This window comes from Molossus molossus, unplaced genomic scaffold, assembly GCF_014108415.1.
Source record: "Molossus molossus isolate mMolMol1 unplaced genomic scaffold, mMolMol1.p scaffold_m16_p_1, whole genome shotgun sequence".
Classification (NCBI taxonomy): Eukaryota; Metazoa; Chordata; class Mammalia; order Chiroptera; family Molossidae; genus Molossus; species Molossus molossus.
The window spans coordinates 217,651,455-217,674,475 of NW_023425344.1; the positions used below are offsets into that span (position 1 = coordinate 217,651,455).

Here is a 23,021-nt window from a genome sequence, read left to right on the forward strand (position 1 = left end):
GATTTAATATTCTTTTTTCTATTTTTAAATATCCCCAAAGATCCACAATTTGTTATTGAATAGTTCTGGACAGGGCACAAACTTTAATCAAAGAAGAGGTGTGCAGGAGTAGTCAACGAGCTGGGCAGGGAGCCTAGCTATTCACCCAACCAGCTCATCTCAGAAAGCAACACAAGTGCACTGAGATGTGGTGAATGGGTGGTCATTTGAAACCCTGGCTTCCTTGTAAATGTGATCCAAAAAGCAGCAGCACACTGCTAATGCCGGAGCTAAGAAAAGGTGAAAAGACTTGAACTTGCAGCTCAGCCATTTTCTTCATCTCTCTCTCTCTCTCTATCTATCTTTAAATTAAAAAAAGAAAGAAAAACTGAAAAGGTCTAAGAAAAAGTGGGAGAAAAAATATATTGTCTGATCAATTAAAAAGTGAAATGTAAATTTGGTGATGAATCACGACAGCGTGAATGACCTATCTTGAATGGAAAAGGAGGTTTCTGAAACAGTCAATGAGAGCTCCTGTCAGAACTAAAAGCACCTATCAGTGAAAGGAATGGGGACTGATTTGTGGAGTCAGAATATTCAGAGGACACACAGGATTCTTGACCCAAGTCAGGAGCCTGTACAAAGACTTCCATAAAGCAATAATGGTGAGGGCAAGGATATACCTACTGAATTAATCTTTAGTACCATAAACAAAGGTTGATTTGTGGGTTTTAAGAGGTTTCCTTTACCTGATCCAGCATTAGTCACATTTGCCCCTGAGCTAAAGAAGAAATGAGAGGATTGTAGTTTGAACAGGATGTCGACACAGACAAAACCAGCCTATTTTGAATACAATTTATATATCCAAAAGGGTAAAGTCTCAGCATCGCTCCTCACTGTTGCTTTGGTTTTAGAGTTTAAGATGAACTAATGGTTCACGTTCCCGTAGTAATGATGTGGTGTGAGCCAGAGATTCTGTGGTGGCAGAATCTAGACAGTAGCTTTAGTCTGGTCAGTTTGGCTCAGCAATTAGAGCATCGGCCCTCGGACCAAAGAGTCGAGGGTTTGATTCCGGTCAAGGGCACCTATCTTGGTTGTGGTTCGACCCAGGCCCTGGTTGGAGTCGTGCGGGAGGCAATCAGTTAATGTGTCCCTCTCACATAGATGTTTCATTCTCTCTCTCCCTCTCTCTCTCTCTCTCTCTTTCTCCCCCTCCATCCCACTCTATCCGAAGATAAATAAAAAATATCCTTGGGTGAATATTAAAAATAAATTAATTAAATTTGGTCCTGTATTTCAGAGTCATTAAGCTTAAGAAGGATTAACTAAAATATTGAGGAAAACTTTATTGTACTTCAGGGGAAACATATCTACGGTGATCATATTTTTAGAGTATTAAAAAACCTCTTGCGCCCTGGCCGGTTTGGCTCAACGGTTAGAGCATCGGCCCATGGTCCCAAGAGACCCGGGTTCGGTTCCCACTAAGTTCCATGTACCTCAGTTGCAGTTTGTCCCCAGGCCTGGTTGGTCGTGTGGGTGGCAGCCACTCGATGTGTCCCTTTCACGTGTCCCTTTCTCTCTCTCTCCCATTCTATCTGAACAAAAAATGGAAAAAAAAAAAGTCCTCAGGTGAGGATTAAAAAAAAAAAACCTCTTGCAAATGGCAAGAGTAGTCTGCTGTCTCTTCTTTGGGATGTTAAAGCTTTAAAGACATCACTTTTCCTGTCTTTTCTACCATAGATGTGGAACTTCCCTGAAGGGATTATCTTTTTTTGTTTGTTTTGTTCTAAAATTTTTTTCCAGACTACAATGCAATTCTATAAACATTAAGATTAAGGCATAAGTCCAGCCAGTGTGGCGCAGTGGTTGAGTATCAACCCATGCACCAAGAGGTTGTCAGTTCGATTCCTGGTCAGGGCACATGCCCAGGTTGTGGGCCCAATCCCCAGTTGGGAACATGCAGGAGTGCCAATCGACGTTCTCTCTCATGGATGTTTCTCTCTCCCTCTCCCTCTCACTTCCTCTCTCTCTGAAAAAAAAAAAAAAAAATCAATAAAGGAAAAAAATTTTTTTAAAGATTAAGACATGGCCCTGGCCAGTTTGGCTCAGCGGTTAGAGCGTCGGCCTGCCGTCCGGAGAGACCCGGGTTCGGTTCCCGCTAAGGGCACGTACTTCGGTTGCAGTTTGTCCCCGACCCTGGTTGGTCGTGCGGGTGGCAGCCACTCGATGTGTCCCTTCACGTCGATGTTTCTCTCTCTCTCCCCCTCCCACTCTATCTGTACAAAAAATGGAAAAATATCTTCGGGTGAGGATAAAAAAAAAAAAAAAAAGATTAAGACATGACAACAAGTCCACCCATTCAAAAGAGTAATTCTTTTTTTAAATTTTTGTCACATGTAAAACACTAATAGTTTTGCAAATTTCTTAGATTGTAGATGGTATGTCTAGCACCTTTAAAAAAAAAATCTAAGATATAAATCAACTACAGCGATTTAATTAATATACGCAATCTTGGCATTACTAGGAGAAATATATATATATAACATGCCTGGATAAGAGTTGAGAGTGGAGCCCCTGAAAACTCTTACATAACTAGGAACAGCATACATGTATATCTGTAGCACCTTGAGATGTCAAAGCGGACAGGGAATGTGGCAAATTTACGTCAAAAATTCTGAAGTGGAGGAAAAAATAAACCCTTAGAATGTCTCTAGGCCTTATTTTCCTGCTGTACAGTTCTCTGCGTTTCAGAAAATCAACTAGTAGCCACGAGCACAGCTGCAAAGATGCAGTGGATTCTGCCTGGAGGTAAAGATGTACACGGTTATATTCCTCCTCGTCCATCCTTTCCCTCCTTGCTACTTCTTGGAGGACTAGCCTCTGAGGGCAGTCTGACTTTGGGGTTCATTACATTAAACTTCCTTGTTCTGTTCTTTGAGAAATGTTGGTCTAGAGAAGACGGCCAGGAGAGGAGTATGGAAAGTAACCAGTGTGAATAAGTAAAGACAACACAGATGGGCCTAGTGCTGCGAAAGGAGATGTAGGGATGGCCCTGATTTGTCCAGATACAAAACTGGCCATCACACATGCTTTCCCTCGGCCGCGGCTCCTTCACACAACACTTTGAAACAGCTGTCGCAGTTTGCTTTTGCCCTTCCAGGCTAAAGAAAGACATTCGTGGTTATCATGAAGACAGGCATACAAGTCCCCAGGCTACCCACTGCTGAAAATGAGATGCGTACTCTGTGACCTAATCACATCTAACTAATATTAATGTGAAAGCAGTTCTGTTCTTGCTCGAGCTTTGGCGGGCAGGGTTCACACAGGAACTCTAATAAAAGAGTAAGAACTGCCGGGTGGACTTGCAACAAGGGAGGGTCCACACCGGAGCACTGCCCTGAAACATCAGTTTACTCCTTTGGCATCCTAATGATCAAGAAGAAACAGAACAGGCATTCTCTAGCTTCCCATTTCTGTACTGTAATTTGATTTCTTAGCAAATAAAGGCCTTCAAGAAATTCCCATGCTAATCGGCTAATAAGTTAATGGATCTTTCTTTCTTTTTGAAACACTGGTGTTTTATCTTTTTTTAATTTATTTATTTTTGTTACAGATGTTTCTTTTATAATAAATGGTAGTTCGAAGTACCTGTAAATGTGGCCACGATGCCTCAAGGGTAGGTTCATCTTCTTCTGGATCAAATTCATTGCTGTCACTAGGAGGGAGAGTTCTGAATATATTGCATGATACCTAAAAATAAACAGGCAGCAGAGTTAGCTGGAAGCACCTCCTGGGCAGCCTTACACCGGGCCTTTGCGGCCAGCCAAAGGGAACCCAGACCACCAACGACAGGAGCACCACCAAACTGGAATGGGGCCCTCTTTCTACAGGCTTTGAGGTGGGGACCACGACCAGGCAAAGCTGGAAAGCGTCAAAGCAGCACCTTCTATCCTCTCGAACAGCACTCCTGCGCTTCTGTGTCACCCTGTGCTTCTGTCATTCCCGCCGCAGGTCCCTGCGCTTGCATACCTTCCATCAAAGCCGGCTTCTGGTCACTTACCAGTCAAGCAGGCTTCTAATTAACCAATTTACACTAAGCTATAAATAACTGCTAATGGTTTACATGTAGTTCCCTTCTCAGGCTTTTTCACAGTTTACAGTTGAACTAAGGGTGAAATTTCAGAACTTTCCTAACATGTTTAAAATCATACCAATCTGTTCTCGGTCGGTATACAAAATAATAACAAGCCCAGGGTAAGGTACAAACCTCTATAAACCAGGCATGCCTCTACCATAGGCAATTTCCAAATTAAATGCTTGTTGCTCGAAGAATGGCCAGGAGTTGGAACTGCTGAAACTGGGTGATGACGAGATGGGGATTCATTATACTATTTCTATATATATTCTGAGATTTCTATAGTAAAATGCTCATTATTAAATGCTGTTGCTATTATTCTCAGGTTCCTTTTCAATTTTTATTCTATTTCTTGCCCTATTTACTCACTTATCGTCTTCTAAGTATCCTAAGTATCTCCAAACATTCATTCAGATCTAAAGAATAAAATGGGGGGCTGCTTATATGTGTAGAAAGCAATAAAGAAAAAGCAAAGAGATACTGTACCAGAAGCCTCTGCTGGACTTTCTATATAAAGTAGGAAATACTAAGCTTTAATATGCTGATCTGAAAAAGGGAAGAAGACAGGCTTTTGAGAGCCCATATAATCTAAATATGTTTATTCATTCAACAGTATTTAAGTGCTCCTTATGCATGTGAACACTCTGTTCTAGGTGCTAGGAAAATAGCAGATAAAAATCTGTGCCCTCATAGAGCTTATATTCTAGTTAAAGTCAGATTATCCCAATTTCCCAGCTAGGAAACTGAGCCCAGATGTGTAAGCCATGGAAAGGAGATTCGATTTTATATAAGTGCCATAGGAAGCTAAATAGAGAAGTGACATGACTTGATTTTTGCTTTATAAAAAAAATGACTCTGGAGCTATGTATAGAACAAACAGGAAGGAAACAAGTCAGAAACCTGAGAAAGTAATAAGAGAGCCCTGGCCAGTTTCACTCAGCAGTTAGAGCGTCAGCCTGCGGCCCGAGGACTGAAGGGTCTCGGGTTTGATTCCCGGTCAAGGGCATGTACCTAGGCTGCAGTTCGATCCCTGGCCCGTCAGGGTTATGCGGGAGGCAGCCAATCGATGTGTCTCTCTCTCTGTCTCCCTCTCTCCCTCCCTTCCACTCTAACTAAAAAGCAATGGAAAAATATCCTCGGGTGAAGATTAACACACACACACAAAAGTAATGTAGTAAGAGATGATAATGGTTTGAACTAGGACGATGACCAAGGACAGACAGAAATAGATCAATTCAATATATATACTGCTGACTTGGATATATAGGATGAAGGAAAGGAAAGAACCAAGAATGAGTCATAGATTTAAGGCCATTTACCCAAGATGATGATAGTTCAGAAAGGAAAAAGGTTTCTTTGTTTGTTTGTTTTGGTGGGAAGACCAGAGATCCAGTTAGGAATGTGTTAAAGGAGCAAGCAGTATCTAGGATGCAAACACATCATGACCACACGTAGCTCCCAGCATCACCCCCACCATGTAGCAGTCCTGTGAAGAGCCTATGTGGCTAGGTTAAAACGCATCCAGGTATTTCTCAAGTCACAAAGCGTCTCTGTAACATATTTAAATAGATGAGGCTCTCGCCCTGACTCTTCTATTTTATTCATGTAGAAACAGATTATCAAAAATGAACAAAAGAACATTTTTAAATATATTAGAAGGATTTATTTTTCAACTATTTTAATCTACACTGGTATCAATGCAAAAGAAAAAAGTTTAAGAAATAAATCTTCGAGGTAGTTTAACTCATTTTCATATTAAAGACATTACAATAAACACTGACTGCTGGAATCAAACGAAAAGCCTGAAGGCCCTGGCCTGACCTCCAGTCCGTGACCGTAGGACAGAAAGCAAGGTTAGGGGAATGGGAGACACAGGTATTAAAATCAAATAGAAAACCTAAGATTAGGGGCTCCACGGAGTAGCTTCCAGGACCAGATCATGTTCGAGACTACTGCATCCAGCACCTTCTTCTCACAAACAAGAAAAGTGAGGCTCAAAGAGCTCACGAGCGTTCAAGCAGCAGGTGCCACACCAGGCAGGGGCTGCCGGGGTCCTTCCTCTGGCACACCGCCCCACCCTACCCGCGAAGACGTCTTCATATCTCTTTTTCCTCTAATATAACCTTCCCCATCCCATTTCTTTTCATTATTTTTATTACTTTCATTTTCTCCTCTCCTTTGCCGTAATCTTCTTCCTGGGTTCTTGGCCTGCTAGTGGCCCTCAATGGCACCCAAACTGTTTACCTACCTGAGGGCATTCAGATATAAGCTGATGACCTCGCTCAGCATTAACAGGAACATATAACAATCTCTTCGTTCCTGCCGTCTGGTTCAGACCCCCATCACCAAACATCTTGATGACTCTAACAGTCTCTGGCGTTCCTGTTCCTCCCACCCCTTCTTATCTCCCCCAATTAGATTTGGAGTCTCTTAAGGACTCCTTTCGAATTTCTGAATGCCTAGCACCTAATATACAATCAATGGAAACAACTGAGAGTGTCAGACAAATCTGAATTTCACATAAATAATTTTTAGCTCAAGTTATGTCCCATATATCACATGGTCACACTTAGACTAAAAAAATATTTGTTGTTTACTGTAAATTCACATGTAACCAGGCACCCTGTGCTTTTATTTGCTAAATCTGACAACCCTAAAACAACAGTAACTCTGAGAACACCGAGTGGATACAAGTCGGTGTGGCCAGGAGCGGCGCTGCAGCATGCTGGGGACGGAGAGGAAGGGGATCTGCCACAGGCACGGGGGCTGGCAGCTGCTTGCTTTGAGGGATTGGCTGCTCTCATTTTTTCACCTTTTTAGTTTACTGCTGATTACTGTTAACTATGGCGCAAAGAAATAAATTTCAATGTCTTGGCCAGATGTGGACGAAAGGACTAAAAGGTTCCCAAGTGCATAGCCCACTAAGTGATAGAGGAAGAGGTGTTTAGGTGTATGGTCACCAGGCTTTGACAATAAACAACTTATTACTTTTGACATGCAACATCAAAATACAACTCATTATTTAAAAATATTGATATGGCCCTGGCCAGTTTGGCTCAGCGGTTAGAGCATCGGCCTGCGGTCCAGAGAGACCCGGGTTCGGTTCTCACTAAGGGCACGTACCTTGGTTGCAGTTTGTCCCAGGCTGCTTGGGTCATGCGGGAGGCAGCCACTCGATGTGTCCCTTTCACGTCGATGTTTCTCTCTTCCTTTCTCTCTCTCTCTCTCTCTCTCTCTCTCTCTCTCTCTCTCTCTCTCTCTCCCCCCCTCCCTCCCTCCCTCCCTCCCACTCTATCTGAACAAAAATTGGAAAAATGTCCTCGGGTGAGGATAAAAAAAATAATAATTAAAAAATAATAAAAATATTCATATGTTTTGCCCTGGCTGGTTTGGCTCAGCGATTAGAGCGCTGGTCCATGGACCAAAGGGTCACAGGTTCCATTCCCAGTCAAGTGCACATGCCTGTATTGCAGGTTCAGTCTCTTGGTGCATGCAAGGAGGCAACCAATCGATGTGTTTCTCTCACATCAATGTTTCTCTCACTTGCTTTCTCTCTCTCTCTCCCTCCCTCTCCCTCTCTCCCACCCACCCTACCACTCTCTCTAAAAACCAATGGAAAAAATATCCTCAGGTGAGCTTTAACCAAAAAGAGTATTAATTAATTAAAATATTCATAATTTTAAAGTTATTTAAATTTCTACAGAAAAAAAAAAAGCAACTCAATGTCCCCAGTCCCTTTATTGCCATAGAACTACTCATCGTACACCATGATTTTGATGACATTTTGTTGCTGGTATTTAAGAAAAATTATTAGAAAATTATAAAAGAACAGAATGTGACTAGTACCTAGAAGCTACTCATAAATATCTACTGAGATTAATACTGAACAAAACAGAGAGTAAGGATAAGACAGTGAGAATTATTTTTTTTTAAAACTATTAAATGAATAGTTTCAATTTCTGTTAGTTATATATTTGTTAACATTATCATTATTTAAGGCTTAAGTAAGCCAGGCATGTAATGTGATCAGTGAACCACTTTTAATATAGTATAACAAGGCAAGTTAAATCAATTCTGCTTTACAATCATCTTTCTAGATGATTAGGTGTCATCTTTCTGAAATAAAAGCAGATGAACTAGTTGGCCTTTCATCTGTGAAACTAATGTCATACAATTATGTAACACTGCAAGAAAACTGTAAATACAAATATAATAACATCAAATCTATAAAATTAATTTCCTTGAGATTACATCTAAAAAGTAAACTTTCTAACAAAAAAGGACTAAATGAATGATGCTAGGGAACATACAAGCAAATTTAAAAGTGTCATTATTCCCTTAGCACTTGTATCAAGACCTCATGCAAGTAACAATTTCAATAATATCCCTGAGTTGTAATGTTGAAGCTAGGTCAGCATGTATTACTCTCGTAATATTTTGTGTTAGCCCAACAAATAAATCTAAATAGATCTTGAAAGAAAATAGGAAACTAAATATTGAAAGAAAATAGGAAAATCTCAGAGTAGTTCATCAACATTTACCATGGATACAATTTTTTTTAAAAATTACATGTAAAACAAAAAATGTGAACATAGGCAAAACTTACTTTAAGGCTACAAATCAGACATTTGAAGAGAGACTATTTCCAAGCATACTAGAATTTGTATTAAATATTCAAACTCTAAGAATAAGAACCAAACTTTTAACAAAATATATCTAGATACCCTGCTGTGTTGTTTTATAACATAAAAGTCATAAATAATAAACAACATACATATAATATCAAGTCACTTTTGGTAACACCAAATTTAAGAATTCTTAATGGTCTCAATGATAAAAGACCTTCTAAACCTGACTCTCATCCCTTTTGAAAGTAATTACAGCCTAGCCAGTATGGTTCAGTGGTTGAGCATCAACCCATGCACCAAGAGGTTGCCAGTTCGATTCCCAGTCAGGGCACATGCCCAGGTTGTCGGCCCAATCCCCAGGGGGGAACATGCAGGAGAAGGCCAATCAATGTTCTCTCTCATCGATGTTTCATTCTCTCTCCTCCTCCTCTCCCTTTCTCTTTCTCTAAAATCAATAAAGAAAAAAAAATTTTAAAGAAAGAAACCGCATTAAAATAAATAAATAAATAAATAAAAATAAAATAATTGCAAATAGCTCTTGATAAATGAAAACAAGAAGAAAAGTCCCAAAACATCTGTAATTATGCTCAAGAGACTTAGAACAGATAAAAATCTTTTAAGCTAATGCTCTGATTAGGGAACAAATGGGAAAATTTTTAAACTTTCAATTAGGACTTAATTTAATCAACTGGCAATTTATTCCATCAGTAATTTGTTTCTAAAGCCAAACTATGTCTTCTTTTTTTTAATCCTCACTGGAGGATATTTTTCTATTTATCTTCAGATAGAGTGGGAGGGAGAGAGAGAGAAAAACATCCACGCGAGAGGAACACAGACTGGGTGCCTCCCACACAACCCCGACCAGGACCAGGGACAAACTGCAACCAAGGTACGTGCCCTTGACCTGAACCCAACCCGTGACTCTTTGGTATGCGGGCCAGTGCTCTACAACTGAGCCAAACTGGCCAGGGCCCAAACTATGTCTTTTAATTACCACAATAAATCTACCATAGTTTCCACTTCAGACTAGGTATATAGTCTTTTAAATCCTCATCATCTATGTGAATAAACATGGCCATTTAAAAGCTATATGAACTTGCTCTGGCCGGTTTTGCTCAGTGGTTAGAGAGCATCGGCCTGCAGACTGAAGGGCCACGGGTTTGATTCCCAGTCAAGGGCACATGCCTGGGTTGCAGGTTCGATCCAAGGGGTATTCAGAAGACAACCAATCAATGTGTCTCTCTCACACTGATGTTTCTCTCTCTCTCCCTCTCTTCCACTCTATCTAAAAATCAATGGAAAAATATCCTCAGGTGAGGATTAACCAAAAAAGTTATCTGAACTTATGAAAAATCCCTTATTCTAACATAAAGACCTTATTATAAAGAGTGGCAATTTAATTAGAAAGTAGTATAACTTCCTACATTATGAGCCATGCACTGTAATTCTAACTTTATTCTATAAGATAATAAATACGTAACTGTCACTGCAATATAATATTACCAACACAATAAAAAATTTCAGACAAGACTTTCCAGAAGTTACTATGTACTATACTATATTTGAAAAACCCGCGATGGAGTGAAGCCGTGAAAAGTCAAAGCGTGATGTGGCGAGAGACGACTGTGGATAAATCATCTTACTTCACCGAAATTCATTTATTGTGGTAGAGTCTGGAACTGATTAACCGCGATAAACGAGGGCCAACTGTATTCTAAACAGGTTCACTTGAGCTGAATATGATTCCTTGAGCCAAAACAATGCTTTTGTTTGCCACAAGTACAGGTCTCAGCAACACAATACGGGCTAAAATATTGTGATGCACAGGTGTGGTCAAGTGCTCCAGCAAGGCTGTCCAGACTTTCATCATAAAACCAGCTTTGCGAGAAAATATTCAGCGAACCAAAACCAAAGACCGGGCGCATTGTCTACACATGACTAAGAAACATGCGCTTGTGACTATTGTGAGGTTTGTTTTACAATATCTAAAAATCTAGAGGAGGATTTAAAAGATTTCTAAAGCTAATGACTACAACCTATTGTTACACATTCACTGTAATTATTTTAAATCCGCATTAGCAGGGCTTTTTAGAACATAGCAGTCAGTTTCTATTAAAGCTGATTTCTGAAATAAAAGAGAAGAAACATTTTATTTATTTGTTTGTTTATTTATCTATTTTTAATCCTCACTGGAGGATACATTTATCTTCAGATAGAGTGGGAGAGAGAAAGGGGGGGGGGGTGTCAACTGGTCGCCTCCCACACAAGGGCCGGGGACCAAACCTCAACAGAGGTACATGCCCTTGACGAGACTTGAACCCAAAACTCTTTGGTCAGAAGGCTGAAGCTCTAATCACTCAGCCAAACTGGACAGGGCCAGAAGGGACATTTTGAAATGATGAAAGATGCTTAACAATCAGTGGAAGAAAAGAAAGAACAAAAAAAAACAAAAAAGGGAAGTTTAAAATTTATATTGTCCAATTAGAATTTTAAAATATGCAACAAAATTTAAAAAACAAAATTAAATAGAAACTTGAGCATGTACTCTTCCTATCTCAAAGGGATGTCATCATTTTTACTTATATTTCCTGTATCAAATATTTCTTTCAAAATCTACTAGGTAGCCCTGGCCGGTTTTGCTAAGCGGTTAGAGTATCAGCCTGCGGTCCAGAGAGACCTGGGTTCGGTTCCCACTAAGGGCACGTACCTTGGTTGCAGTTTGTCCCAGGCCCTGGTTGGGTCGTACGGGAGGCAGCCACTCAATGTGATCCTTTCACGTCAATGTTCCTCTCTCTCTCTCTCTTCCTCTCTTTCCCTCCCACTATATCTGAACAAAAAATGGAAAAATGTCCTTGGGCAAGGATTAAAACAAAAACAAAAACAAACAAAAAAAATCTACTAGGTATACACACTGTTCAGATTTATATATACTTTATTTTATTTATTTATTTATTTTTTTATCCTCACCCGAGGACATTTTTCCATTTTTTGTACAGATAGAGTGGGAGGGAGAGAGAGGAAGAGAGAGAGAGGGAAACATCGATGTGAAAGGGACACATCGAGTGGCCGCCACCCGCACGACCAACCAGGGCCGGGGACAAACTGCAACCGAGGTACGTGTCCTTAGCGGGAACCGAACCCGGGTCTCTCCGGACCGCAGGCAGACGCTCCAACCGCTGAGCCAAACCGGCCAGGTATATATACTTTAAAAAATCTGTTTTCATTGTTATTGCTGCTGGTGGTGGTGGTGGTAGCAACACTGAGTTGATAATTGTTATGCTCAATTGGTGTAAGTAAATTTAACATATAATGATTATTTCTGAAAATAATTTGATCCCTTTAGGCCAGGGATTTTCAATGGGTGCACCGCAAGAATTTTTAAAACATGCAGTACCTCACTATTTAGTCAGGGGTACCGAACTCTTTTCCCATAGATTGTCAAATAAAAAAAAAGTGACAACAGCCAACACAACAACAGCCATCTGGTGTGGGTGAATCAAATTATACCTATATTTTTTGTCAGACTGGCAAAAATACAATTACTTTTTGGGGTGTGCCACAGAACTTCAGTAATTAGCTCATGTGTGCCGTGAATGAAAAAGATGGAAAATTGCTATTTTAGACGTTCAGTTTCTAGACGATCAGAGCACTGACAACTGTACAGATGAAAAGGAATCTGTCCATGACAGATCAAGAACAGAGCAACAGAATCTGAATACAGATCAAATGCAAATACAAGGTACAGTTCTGATACATAATATCAACACTCAGTTATAAGGAGGCAAAAAGACCTGTCTTTGACCTATCACAAGCCTATCAGATGACAGACGTGCCTGCCACAAAGGCAGGAAAAGAAATTGGGGGATGTGAGGGGAGCTGCAAGGGAAAGAGGAAGACATTTGAACTGAGCCCTCTCCATGTACATTTATATAAAGGTCAAAACTAACTGGTAGTACTAATGTTGTCAGGATAGTGTCTGGAGAGAAGAGTCACACCAGAAAATCTGTGCTCTGACAGCGCCACATCCAGGCATTCCGAATGGGAACTCTGTGTGCAAAGGTGGTGCTGAGTACAGGTCTGCCTGAAGTGAGACTGGCTGGGCTTTCCCGTACTACCATCACTCTTTCACCCCCTAGAAACTCCCTGTAATTGGGGCCTTTAGGTTTTTCCCCTCCAGAGAAGAATCATCTAGTCAAAATCCCTAGAGGCAAGAGATCTGGGAGCTAAAAGGAAGAGAGGGTGGGGGTTGTCCCCTTTCAGTGTACTCCTGCTTTCAGAAAGTGCCCACTGCTCTCGGCTGTGCCTAATGTCCCTGAGAGTCCAGACTCCCTCCAGTTTGGCCTCTCCAGAGAACAGACCTTCAGTTTTTTGCTGGGATTTGGGAGAAGCAGTCACCTGGCTGCCTGGTTTTGAGGGAACAAGACAGGATCAAGAGTTCTAGCTACTTCTTTTGTGTTGTTTTTTTTTAAATTTTTTTAATTGATTGATTGATTTTTTTTTTTTGAGGGAGAGGAAGAGACAGAAATATCAATGAGAGAGAACATTGACTGGCCGCCTCCTGCATGCCCCCCACAACCTGGGCATGTGCCCTGACCTGGAATCGAACCAGCGACCTCTTGGCACATGGGTCAACACTCAACCACTGAGCCACACCAGCCGGGCCAGTGACTTCTTATACAAATTTTCCACGAAGTCTCCTATTCTTGCCCCCAAGCACCTTTACTTTGAAAGGTATCTTTCTGAACTTCCTGGAGTTAACAAGGTGCCACTGGCTACTTCACTGCTGCTTAGGAGTCAGCTGCTCTGATGGGCCAAGGGAGAGCCCACCAGTTCATTCGCTTTCTAGTTTCCAAAATGTTGATTCTGACATATCATCTGCATTTTCTTTGCTCCTGTGAGTTTTATTACTTTTCAGTAATTTTTGTGGGGTTTCAGGAGGCAAAAGTAGTAAACATATGCATGTGTCCAATCCCTCTATTTACTCAAAAGTCATTATTTCCTATTAAATTATTTCTTCTATTGTCCAGTAAATTCTGCTCATTCAAATAATTTCATTTTCTTATGCAAATGTACCAATCCCATTTTAATGGGAAAGAGTCCAGAAGAACCACAAGAAAACCGAAGAACAGCTGCTCTGACCTTAGCCAGGGCGATGTGAGAGATCCTCACATCAGGTTTCTTTCTCAGAATTAGCACCAACCACATTAGGTCCTAGTGTGAAACAAAACGGAGGGTAAAGTACATTCTGGATCTTGAGATACTGTATACAGAAGTCAAATGAATGCCTCAAAGTCATCACTTCACCCAATGAACAAGTAAACAAATCTCAAAATAAATCAGCACTAAAACTCAAAGCAAAGCAAGGTTGAATCCTGGCTCGATGCTCTCCTCGCAATACTCAGTTCTCTGTCACCTTTTCTACCGTGACTTCTGTTTCTAGGCCACATAAATGTCTTAGTTCCTTAACTTCCAGTTGCATACAGAGCAGTTCTGACATCTCACTAGATCTCAAATTCAATCTAGTCAAAACCAATCTCATTCTCTTTGACCTCCACGTCCCCCTAAAGAGAATTCTATTCTCACCTTCCCAATTCTGTCTAACCCTGTGGAGACGCTCCCTCTCCTTCATCTGCTTTCTGCAACTTCTCAACACGGCGTGTTACTTAGTCCTTCACAGTGTCTCTTTAGTGCTAATGGTGGTGTTAATTTTAATAGTGGAAATTTGGGAACAGTTTAAATGTCCCAAAATGGGAAAACAGTTAAGTAAACAGTGGCACATCCACACAGTGGTATATTAGGCAACCATGAGAATGATGTTTTAAAAAGATATTTAACAATATAAAAGTATGTTTACATCATAATACTAAGGAAATAATAAGGAATCCAAAAATTTATACACACACACATATATATATATAAGATTAGAAAGCATTTTAACAAGGAAAAACAGGAAAGGGCACACGGAAATTTTCTTGGGTGATGGCAGTGTTCTAGATCTTGGTTATATGAGTGGATAAAACTGTTAAGTTTGTTGAACATTCACTGCCTAAGACCTGTTCTTAAAATTGTATTGCATGCTAAGTCTATCTAAAATTTCTAATTTAAGGGGGAAACCTCATAAAACATAAAACTAGGAGAAAATTGGCCAAAATGTGAACACTGATTGAATTTAAATAATGAAACTACGGGTGAGTTTTTCCTCTGGTTTTCGTGTGTGTGCGTGAGCTTCTTTCCTAAGCGCATGGAAAAAATATAGGAGATGGGGGGATCCTTTTCCATATTCTCCATTTCCTCTTCCTTTGCCACCATCTGACAAGACGAGTACAACAGCCTTCTGCGATTGGCCATCCTGGGCTAAATCTGCCAACCTATACCTCCTTAAGGGAGCTGGCAGAAGGGTACAGACTTTCTTTGTGGGAGCTAGAGAAAGAAATACAAGAATATCATATACATTTCATCTCCTGTTCAAAAACCTTAACAACTTCCTGCTTGCTGTCTACAAGGTTAAGCCTAACCTCTTCCACTTAGCTTGCCAAGACCTCTGTAACCTAGACCCATCCCTGTCTCCCCACCTTATTACGCACAAATTCCAACCATGAACCCTCTACTCCATTGGGCTCCTATTTCAAGATTAAACTTTGCTGAAAATAGCAGGCAACTTTTCACCCTCTAAAATGGTGATGGCAATGTTAAATTAATTTTCTCCAATCTGTTATCCCCATACAAAACCATTGCAGGGAAATAATATTTCACACAGAGAAACTACATTGTACTGTCTCCAAAACTGGGAATGTAGCAGTGAAGACTGTTGATATTAAATCCTGGAATCCGAGACTAGCGGTGTAACCACTGCAACAGTCCCAGTGATCACTGCACTAAGTGCAGAGCAGGCCCTGCTGCGTCCAGTCAAGCACCCGGCCCCCACAGGCTGGCCTGAGGCGGGTGTTTGCTACCTTTCACTGTGCGTGGACTGCAGGTCCTAAAATCCAGAAAGGAAAATAAGTGATTTCTGCAAGAACCAGAGTGCAAAAGTTGATAAAACAGTAACAATACAGGGCTTTTTCGAGAGCACATATTCTAACATCTGCTTTGACCACTTTATGGCTCAAAATCAGCTAATACTGAAAGAAAAGCGTGAATTCTGAATTAAAACACGTGCGTGTGCTCTCAAAGACTTGAGGCTCCTGACACACATTTCTGGCTATTGAATATGTGCTACTTGTGATCACTAAAAATAAACAGGAAACCCTGCCCAAACCGGCACTGTCCCACAAAGTGTGTCTGTCTGTCTGTCTGTCTCTGCGGCCCTTCATTAGTACAACAAAGCCCCAAGCCAGCCGATAGGAAATGAAAACGAACACACACCCGAACTACATCTGCCCACAGACTAACAGGACTCCTTACCTGCTGGCACTGCTTCATAAAGTGAGCAAAGCAGGCCCCGCGGGAGGGCAGGGCAGACAGGCCTCCCTCCCGACCTCCATGCCGCCCTCCACGCCGCCTCATCCTGGGGGAAGGCAGGAGTGGGGCTGTTATGTTCCCCAGAAAGAAACCGAGAGGACCCGAGGGAGAGCTGTCCACCAGCCCTGCTAGCCTCCACTGTAAATGTGCATTTCAAGATCACTGCCTTCCGATTATTTTATCCCTCAAAGAACTACTCCTACCTTCCAGAATAGGACACAACAGACTCCCCACTCAGTACCTATGTCAGCACAAATATAAAACTCTGCTTTCCAGACTTTCTCTTAACTTTTCTAAGAGAAAAAGCCAACAGTCCCACAAGAGGAAGAGGCCGACATTATTCCAGAGTGTTCTACCCTCTTCTCATAACGGCCGTGGCTTCTTCAGGAGGGGAAATTCCACAGCATTTCAAAGGAGCCCACTGAGTACCGAACACTGTCTAGCCCCCACTCACTATTTGTTACCTGCATTTCTGAAGTGTCAAGAAACATCATCTTCTCCAATATAGCTTGCTTATCCATTTTAGGGGGAAATAAACCTGTTCTCAAACTTCCCAAGACGTTATAACCAGTCCTATTTTATTCAGAAACACTCTCTTCTGTGTGTCAGCCCCAGCTACCCTGCGATGCCCTGCGCACTGCCTTAGGCCTGGACTCCCGTTTCCCCTTCTCCCCCGCTCGGCCAAACCCCACCTTCTGTCATCACTGTAAAGGAATTTTTACTCTAAAGTCCTTTGTCTTATCCCCACTTTCCAGAGGCAACTTCCTCCGCAGAAGTCACTGGACAGCATATTTCTTGTTCTCGTCCACAGATCAAATTTGGCTATTGACATTGGTCAGTAGCCAACCACCTCCTGAAAATGACCTGCTCGTTGTTTTCTCCCCACATCCTTGCCTCAAGCATACTGTCTCTGAGCAGTCCACAGCGGGGACACACCTCTTCTCCTTCGTACACTGTGGTGTAACCAGCTTTGTTTCCTGAGAGAATCCACCCATAAATCATTCCCTCTCTCTCAGTTCTGTCTCTCCTCAGTACGGAGACGGATGAACCATATAAACCAGCACCAAGTGCTGAAATTATCCAAGACTCGCTGGCATATACCATAGGCAATATTTGCCGATCATTTTATCTTCCATTTCCTTGATAGATTTTTCTAGAAGTATTGTTTCTACCTATAACCACACTTCCAGTTTCAAGGTTAAATTAAATGGTAGGAGAAAAGAAACCAGAACTTGAACGCAGTACTGTAACTTATTCTGCAAAATTCCCTGGCCAGCTTGGAACACAGAGGGGACGGTGGGAGGAGTCTTCTCTCAGTGAGGTCATAGTATTGGACAGATCAGCGGTAGACAAGTCACAGCTGTCAAACAGTTTTAAGTATATTGAAAACTCTGAACAATCTGTAAAGCAGTTAAGACAGAAGGACTACAGCTTGCAAATGAAACAAGTAACAATGATAAGTAGCTCAACTGCTTCCTTAGAAAAAAATAAAATAAAATAAAAACCCCGCTCCTTAGCACATTTGAATAAAAACTAAACACATTAAAATCCCGGTCAGATTCCCTAAGAGAGAATGTTTGCAGGACAGAAATGGTAAATTATTAACATACCAGGGACATGAATATAAAAGTATATGAAGAAGAATTTTATTTATGTTAACTAAGGGCAACATATGTATATACATGCACATATAATTTTACACACAGGCACACAGCTTTACAGGGTCCTCCAAAAAATTTTTTGAAAATAAAATTTCCCAGAGAGAATAAAGTTTAAAACCAACAGTCAGAGAAAAAATATGGAAGGCACCTTGAAGAGACAAAAAAGCTTTCAGGCTAGCAAGACTTCATTGTAACTAGAAAAACTGATTAATCTATCAAAAGAAAAGTAAAGTCTAGCAGAAGTGGTAGACGTGGTGCCATGAGTAATGATAATAATAATAATGACATCGCAACAACCTTACAAAGTTATAGCGGGGGTAAACAAGCTTAAGAGGGTTAAGATTATCCAAGATCACAGCTGAATAAAGTAACAAGACTCAGCCCAGGTCTGTTTGTACTACTGACCCAGGAAGACAACGAAAAGGGAAAATGGACTGTACACACACACATAGTGCTTCCAAGGATTGGGTCAGTCATGAACATGGAGGGATTGCTGCAAAGTCAGGCTAATCAAGCGATGCAAGGCTGCTGGCAGAGCTTACATGCTTCTAATGGTGGGACAGAGAAGAAGCACGGGTGGGGGGCAGGGGTGTCATAACCTTAGGGAATCAGATCATCTCCAGGACTGTAGTTTGGGTGGAACAGGAGTGTTTTGAACGACACAGCCCTCTTCACCCCCAATCACCATGCACTCTTATACCAGATGAGATGGATTTAATTGATATCTTCAGAACATTTCACTCCAGAGCAGCAGAATATACATTCTTTTCAAATGCACATGGAGGATGTTCTAGACTAGACCACATGTTAGAACAAAACAAGTCTTAATAAATCTATGAAGATTGAAATCATGTACTCCTATACTGAGAGGGAGGGGTAGGGCAGGAAACAACATTAAGAGTCATTAGCATACACCTTTGTGAAGAACCTCTAAGGATTAAGCGTTTGAATACAACTCTAAACTGTGTAATATTATAACAACCTACCAAAACTGACACAAGAGGAAAGAGAAACTCTGAAGAGTCAGACAGGTATTTAGAAATTGAATTCACTACTAGAAACCTTCCCACAGAGGAAACTCCAGACCCAATGGTTTCATTGGTGAAAACAACTTCATTCTTTATCTTTGGTTACTGCCATAAAGGGAATTTCAATCCCATCCTATATTTTCCAACAAAGCAGCACTTTGCAGAGCGCTGCACCTGTGGTAAAGTCAAACTTAGATCATTTTGAAAATAGATATATCTGATAATTTCATCAAAAAAAGCACTCCTTGCCCTGGCCGGATTTACTCAGCAGTTAGAGCATTGGCCTGTGGTCCGGAGAGACCGGGGTTCAGTTCCCGCTAAGGGCATGTACCTTGGTTGCCGTTTGTCCCCAGCCCTGGTTGGGTCGTGAGGATGGCGACCACTCGATGTGCCCCTTTCACCTCGATGTTTCTCTCTCTCTCTTCCTCTCTTTTCCTCCCGCTCTATCTGAACAAAGAATGAAAAGATGTCCTCCGGTGAGGATAAAAAAGAAAAAGAAGCACTCCTCTACCACAAAATTTTGCAGCCAACATTAGAGGGTCCACTGACCCCATGAAACCAAACTATGGACACCCTAAGATATTAAATGAATATTGTTACATGAGCACTAACTAGAGAAGCATGGTGTGATAGTTAAAGATGGTAACTAAGGAAAGGACAAAGTGCATGCCAGTTTCTCTACCCTCTGGTAAATTACAAATGGTAACAATCTGCTCCTAACCTTGAGGAGTGAATTCTTCCTGGTCTCATTTTTTAAATGCCTTTTGGTAATCTTCATCATCATAACCTTCAATTCTTTTCTAAGGACCAAGCAATTCTTTACTTTCTAATTTAATTCTCAGGTCCTAACACTTTTAGACTTAATCTATCCTCAAACTTTACCAGTAACTTCGGTCCCTAAGTGCCTGTCCCCAGATAGCACTCCACTCTCTTCCATTACTTGTATTTCCAATGGTGAAAGCGGCCTACCATACCTCCACCATACCACAGCCCCCTCAGTGGCTCACACCGAAAGATCTTATCTCCCTTGGGTCTGAAGAGTCACCTCCAAGGCATATTCTGGCCAGAATACATATTTATATTCCTTATCAGATGCAGGAAAATGAAAAATGGAAATTTCATATTTCCCCCGGTTGTAACCGTTCCCAAGGCTACTTTTAGATAGTTGTTATTTTACAAAAAGAAACTCTCTGTCCTTCAGCCAAAAGAGTATGTAGTGAAGTTAACAAAGCAGGCAGACTCTGAGACCTTTAATTGCAACTTCATAATTTTCTACAAAACTATATTATTCTATAAAGAGGCTAACCAGAGATGTGACTTTCAGTTAAAGCAATGATTATATAAAAGATAAACCACTCAGATAACCAACTGACAGGGTATAATTAGAGAGTGGGAAAAATAAAGTTAATGGTGGCTAAGAAAGACTCCAATAGAAAAGACAAAAATAAACAACTGTTCTACATATTTTATCTTAAAACTACTGAGCTTTGGAAAATCACATGTTCGACAATTTGAGGTACTCAGAGATTTAACCACAGATTAGGAGTGGTTTGAAACCAAGAAAAGCCAAGTCACAAATACAAAATATGAAAAGAATAACAGCAAACAACCAGTGCAACAAGGTATACTTTCTGCAGGAGAAAAGTAGCAGGACAGTACACTCTAATCAAGACAGTACAGCTAGGATTCCCCCACTGTACATGCAATCATTAACTGTAATCATCATCCTGACTTCCTCATATTTCAGGCACTCAACCCACTAGCTCCCACCTATACCACTGCACTAAGGCACAACGATTCCCTGGTACCAACTGGAGATCCATCACTGTTCTTTTTCTCCCCTGCCCTACTCCCATGCTGATAATTACCAATATCTATCTCTAGCTTTCCACATACAGATCTCCCAAATCTCAAAGTTACATGAAAAATCAATAACTTAGCCCTGGCCGGTGAGGCTCAGTTGGTTGGGCGCCATCCCATGCGCGGAAAGTTGCCGGTTCCATTCCTGGTCAGGGCACATGCTTGGGTTGTGGGCTCAATCCCCAGGAGGGGACGTGCAGGAGGCAGCAGATGGATGTTTCACTCTTACACTGATGTTTCTCTCCCTCTCCCTCTCCCTTCCTCTCTCTCTAAAGAGCAATTTAAAAATCTTAAAAAAAAATAAATCAACAACTCAGCCTCCACCCCTAACCTGCTTTCCCTTTCTCAAATAGCAGCACCACAAACTGCCTAATTCCCAAAGCTACCCTAGACCCCTTCCCCTTCTCACACTCCAAACATCCACATAAATGCTAAGTGGCTTCAATTTCCCTCCTGAGTCTCAAAAGCCATCCTTACCTCTCCCTCTCTATTTTCACACTGAGCTTGGTTTTAGGCCCTCCACAACTTCTCTAAAACAGCAATCCCCTAACATATGCCTCTCCACCTTCCACGTCAGCTCCCTCCAATCTATCTGACCCACTGTCGTTGCAATATAAATCTATATCACACAACGAATGCTTCAAACTTTTCAACAGTCCCCAGCCAGTGTGGCTCAGTTGGCTGGGCATCGTCCTGTGCACCCAAAGGTTGCCAGTTCACTTCATGATCGGGGCATATGCCCAAGGTGTAGACTCAATCCCCAGGACAGGGCGTGCAGCTGGCAGCCAATACATGTTTTGTTCTCACATTGATCTCTCTCTCTCTCTCTCTCTCTCTCTCTCTCTCTCCCTTACTTCTCTCCCTAAAACTAAAAAAAAAAATATTTATTTTGCCCTGGTTGGTTTGGCTCAGCAGTTAGAGCTTCAGCCCACGGACCAATGAGTCACAGTTTCGATTCCGGTCAAGGGCACGTATCTCGGTTGCAGTTCGTCACCGGCTCTGGTTGGGGTCGTGTAGGAGGCAACCAGTCGTGTCTCTCTCACATCGATATCTCTCTCTCTCTACCTCACTCCCATTCTATCTGAGGATAAATGGAAAAATATCTTCAGGTGAGGATAAAAAAAAAATTCTTTTAGAACTGGTTTAAGTTGAATTAAAAAAAAAAAGTTTCAACAGTTATTAATGCATATATATGACATTATCTTATTATTTGTTCACGTGAGTACCTCCTCTACTGACTGAATTTGTTGACAGAGCAGGACCCTGCCTTCTTTTATCATCAAAATGTGCAAGTGTGGTTCTAGATCATTCGGTAAACCTTACCTGGAGTTAACTAACACAATGTCTTCACCAGTGTGATTTCAGTTCACATCTGAACTATCCCCAAGAGACATTTTTGAAAAGAAAAATGTGAGAATACAAAGAATACAAAACACACAGAGTTCAAGTAAAAAAAAAAAATTAACACAAAATTACTGGGAGAGTCAGGAGTTCTAAGAAATCTTCCCAATGGCTGCATGGCAACAGAACCACAAAGAAAGCATGAGCACAATGTGGTAAAAAGCCTGCCTCAAGGACAGAAGCCTGCCTGCCACTTGAAAAGATACAAAGCAGAATGCACCAAAGCTAAAGGAACTAAAAGTCCTAATTCTCATTTTTCCATCAGATATGACCCTATGAGAAATACATAAAACAAACCACTTACCTAAGCAACTACTTTGGCCAATGGTTTGTAAACTTTGAGAATGTCAGAATCCATGCTAAATTTCTTAGACTGTGTTAACCCAAAGAGTTGGTAGTTTCCAGAGCTGGAAGGATGTGAGAGATCATCGTCAATCCCTCTATTTACATTTATTGGGGCTTAGAGAGGAAACTACTTACCCAAGATCTCACCACCAGCTAAGTGGAAGAGGACAGTGACTTCCACATTCTCTGACTGGGACTCTTTCTACTACCCCACACTATCCTTCTTCAGGTAAATTAAGTGCTATTTATTTTATTTTGTTTGCACATAGTTGTTTTTCTTAAATTCTAACAGCCTGCAGGTAGTATCCAGACTTCATTTAAATGCTAAAAATGGCTTCCACAACTCACAGGTTACTTTTACCTGTCACTCCTTTCTTCCTTGACGGGAGGAGCCATACTCAAACTACAGGTCCCATCAGGTTGGATCAAAAGCTTTTGGTAATAATGCTGACACAAGAACATGCCATCATAAGTCATAACCCATACTGGTTTCTAAAACCTAGCTATCACTTCACTGATATTT

The 23,021-nt window shown here is 41.2% G+C and overlaps 1 protein-coding gene across 7 annotated transcripts in view; it reads right to left on the minus strand.

Moving 5' to 3' along the window:
* PPP2R5E (protein phosphatase 2 regulatory subunit B'epsilon) overlaps positions 1-23,021 on the minus strand; it is a 141,259-nt gene that overhangs the window by 41,976 nt on the left and 76,262 nt on the right. For all 7 annotated transcript variants that reach the window (XM_036253197.1, XM_036253203.1, XM_036253187.1 and 4 more), the window contains one exon: positions 3,628-3,729. In XM_036253197.1, the coding sequence (XP_036109090.1) occupies positions 3,628-3,729 (102 nt within the window). The remainder of the gene's footprint in view (positions 1-3,627; positions 3,730-23,021) is intronic.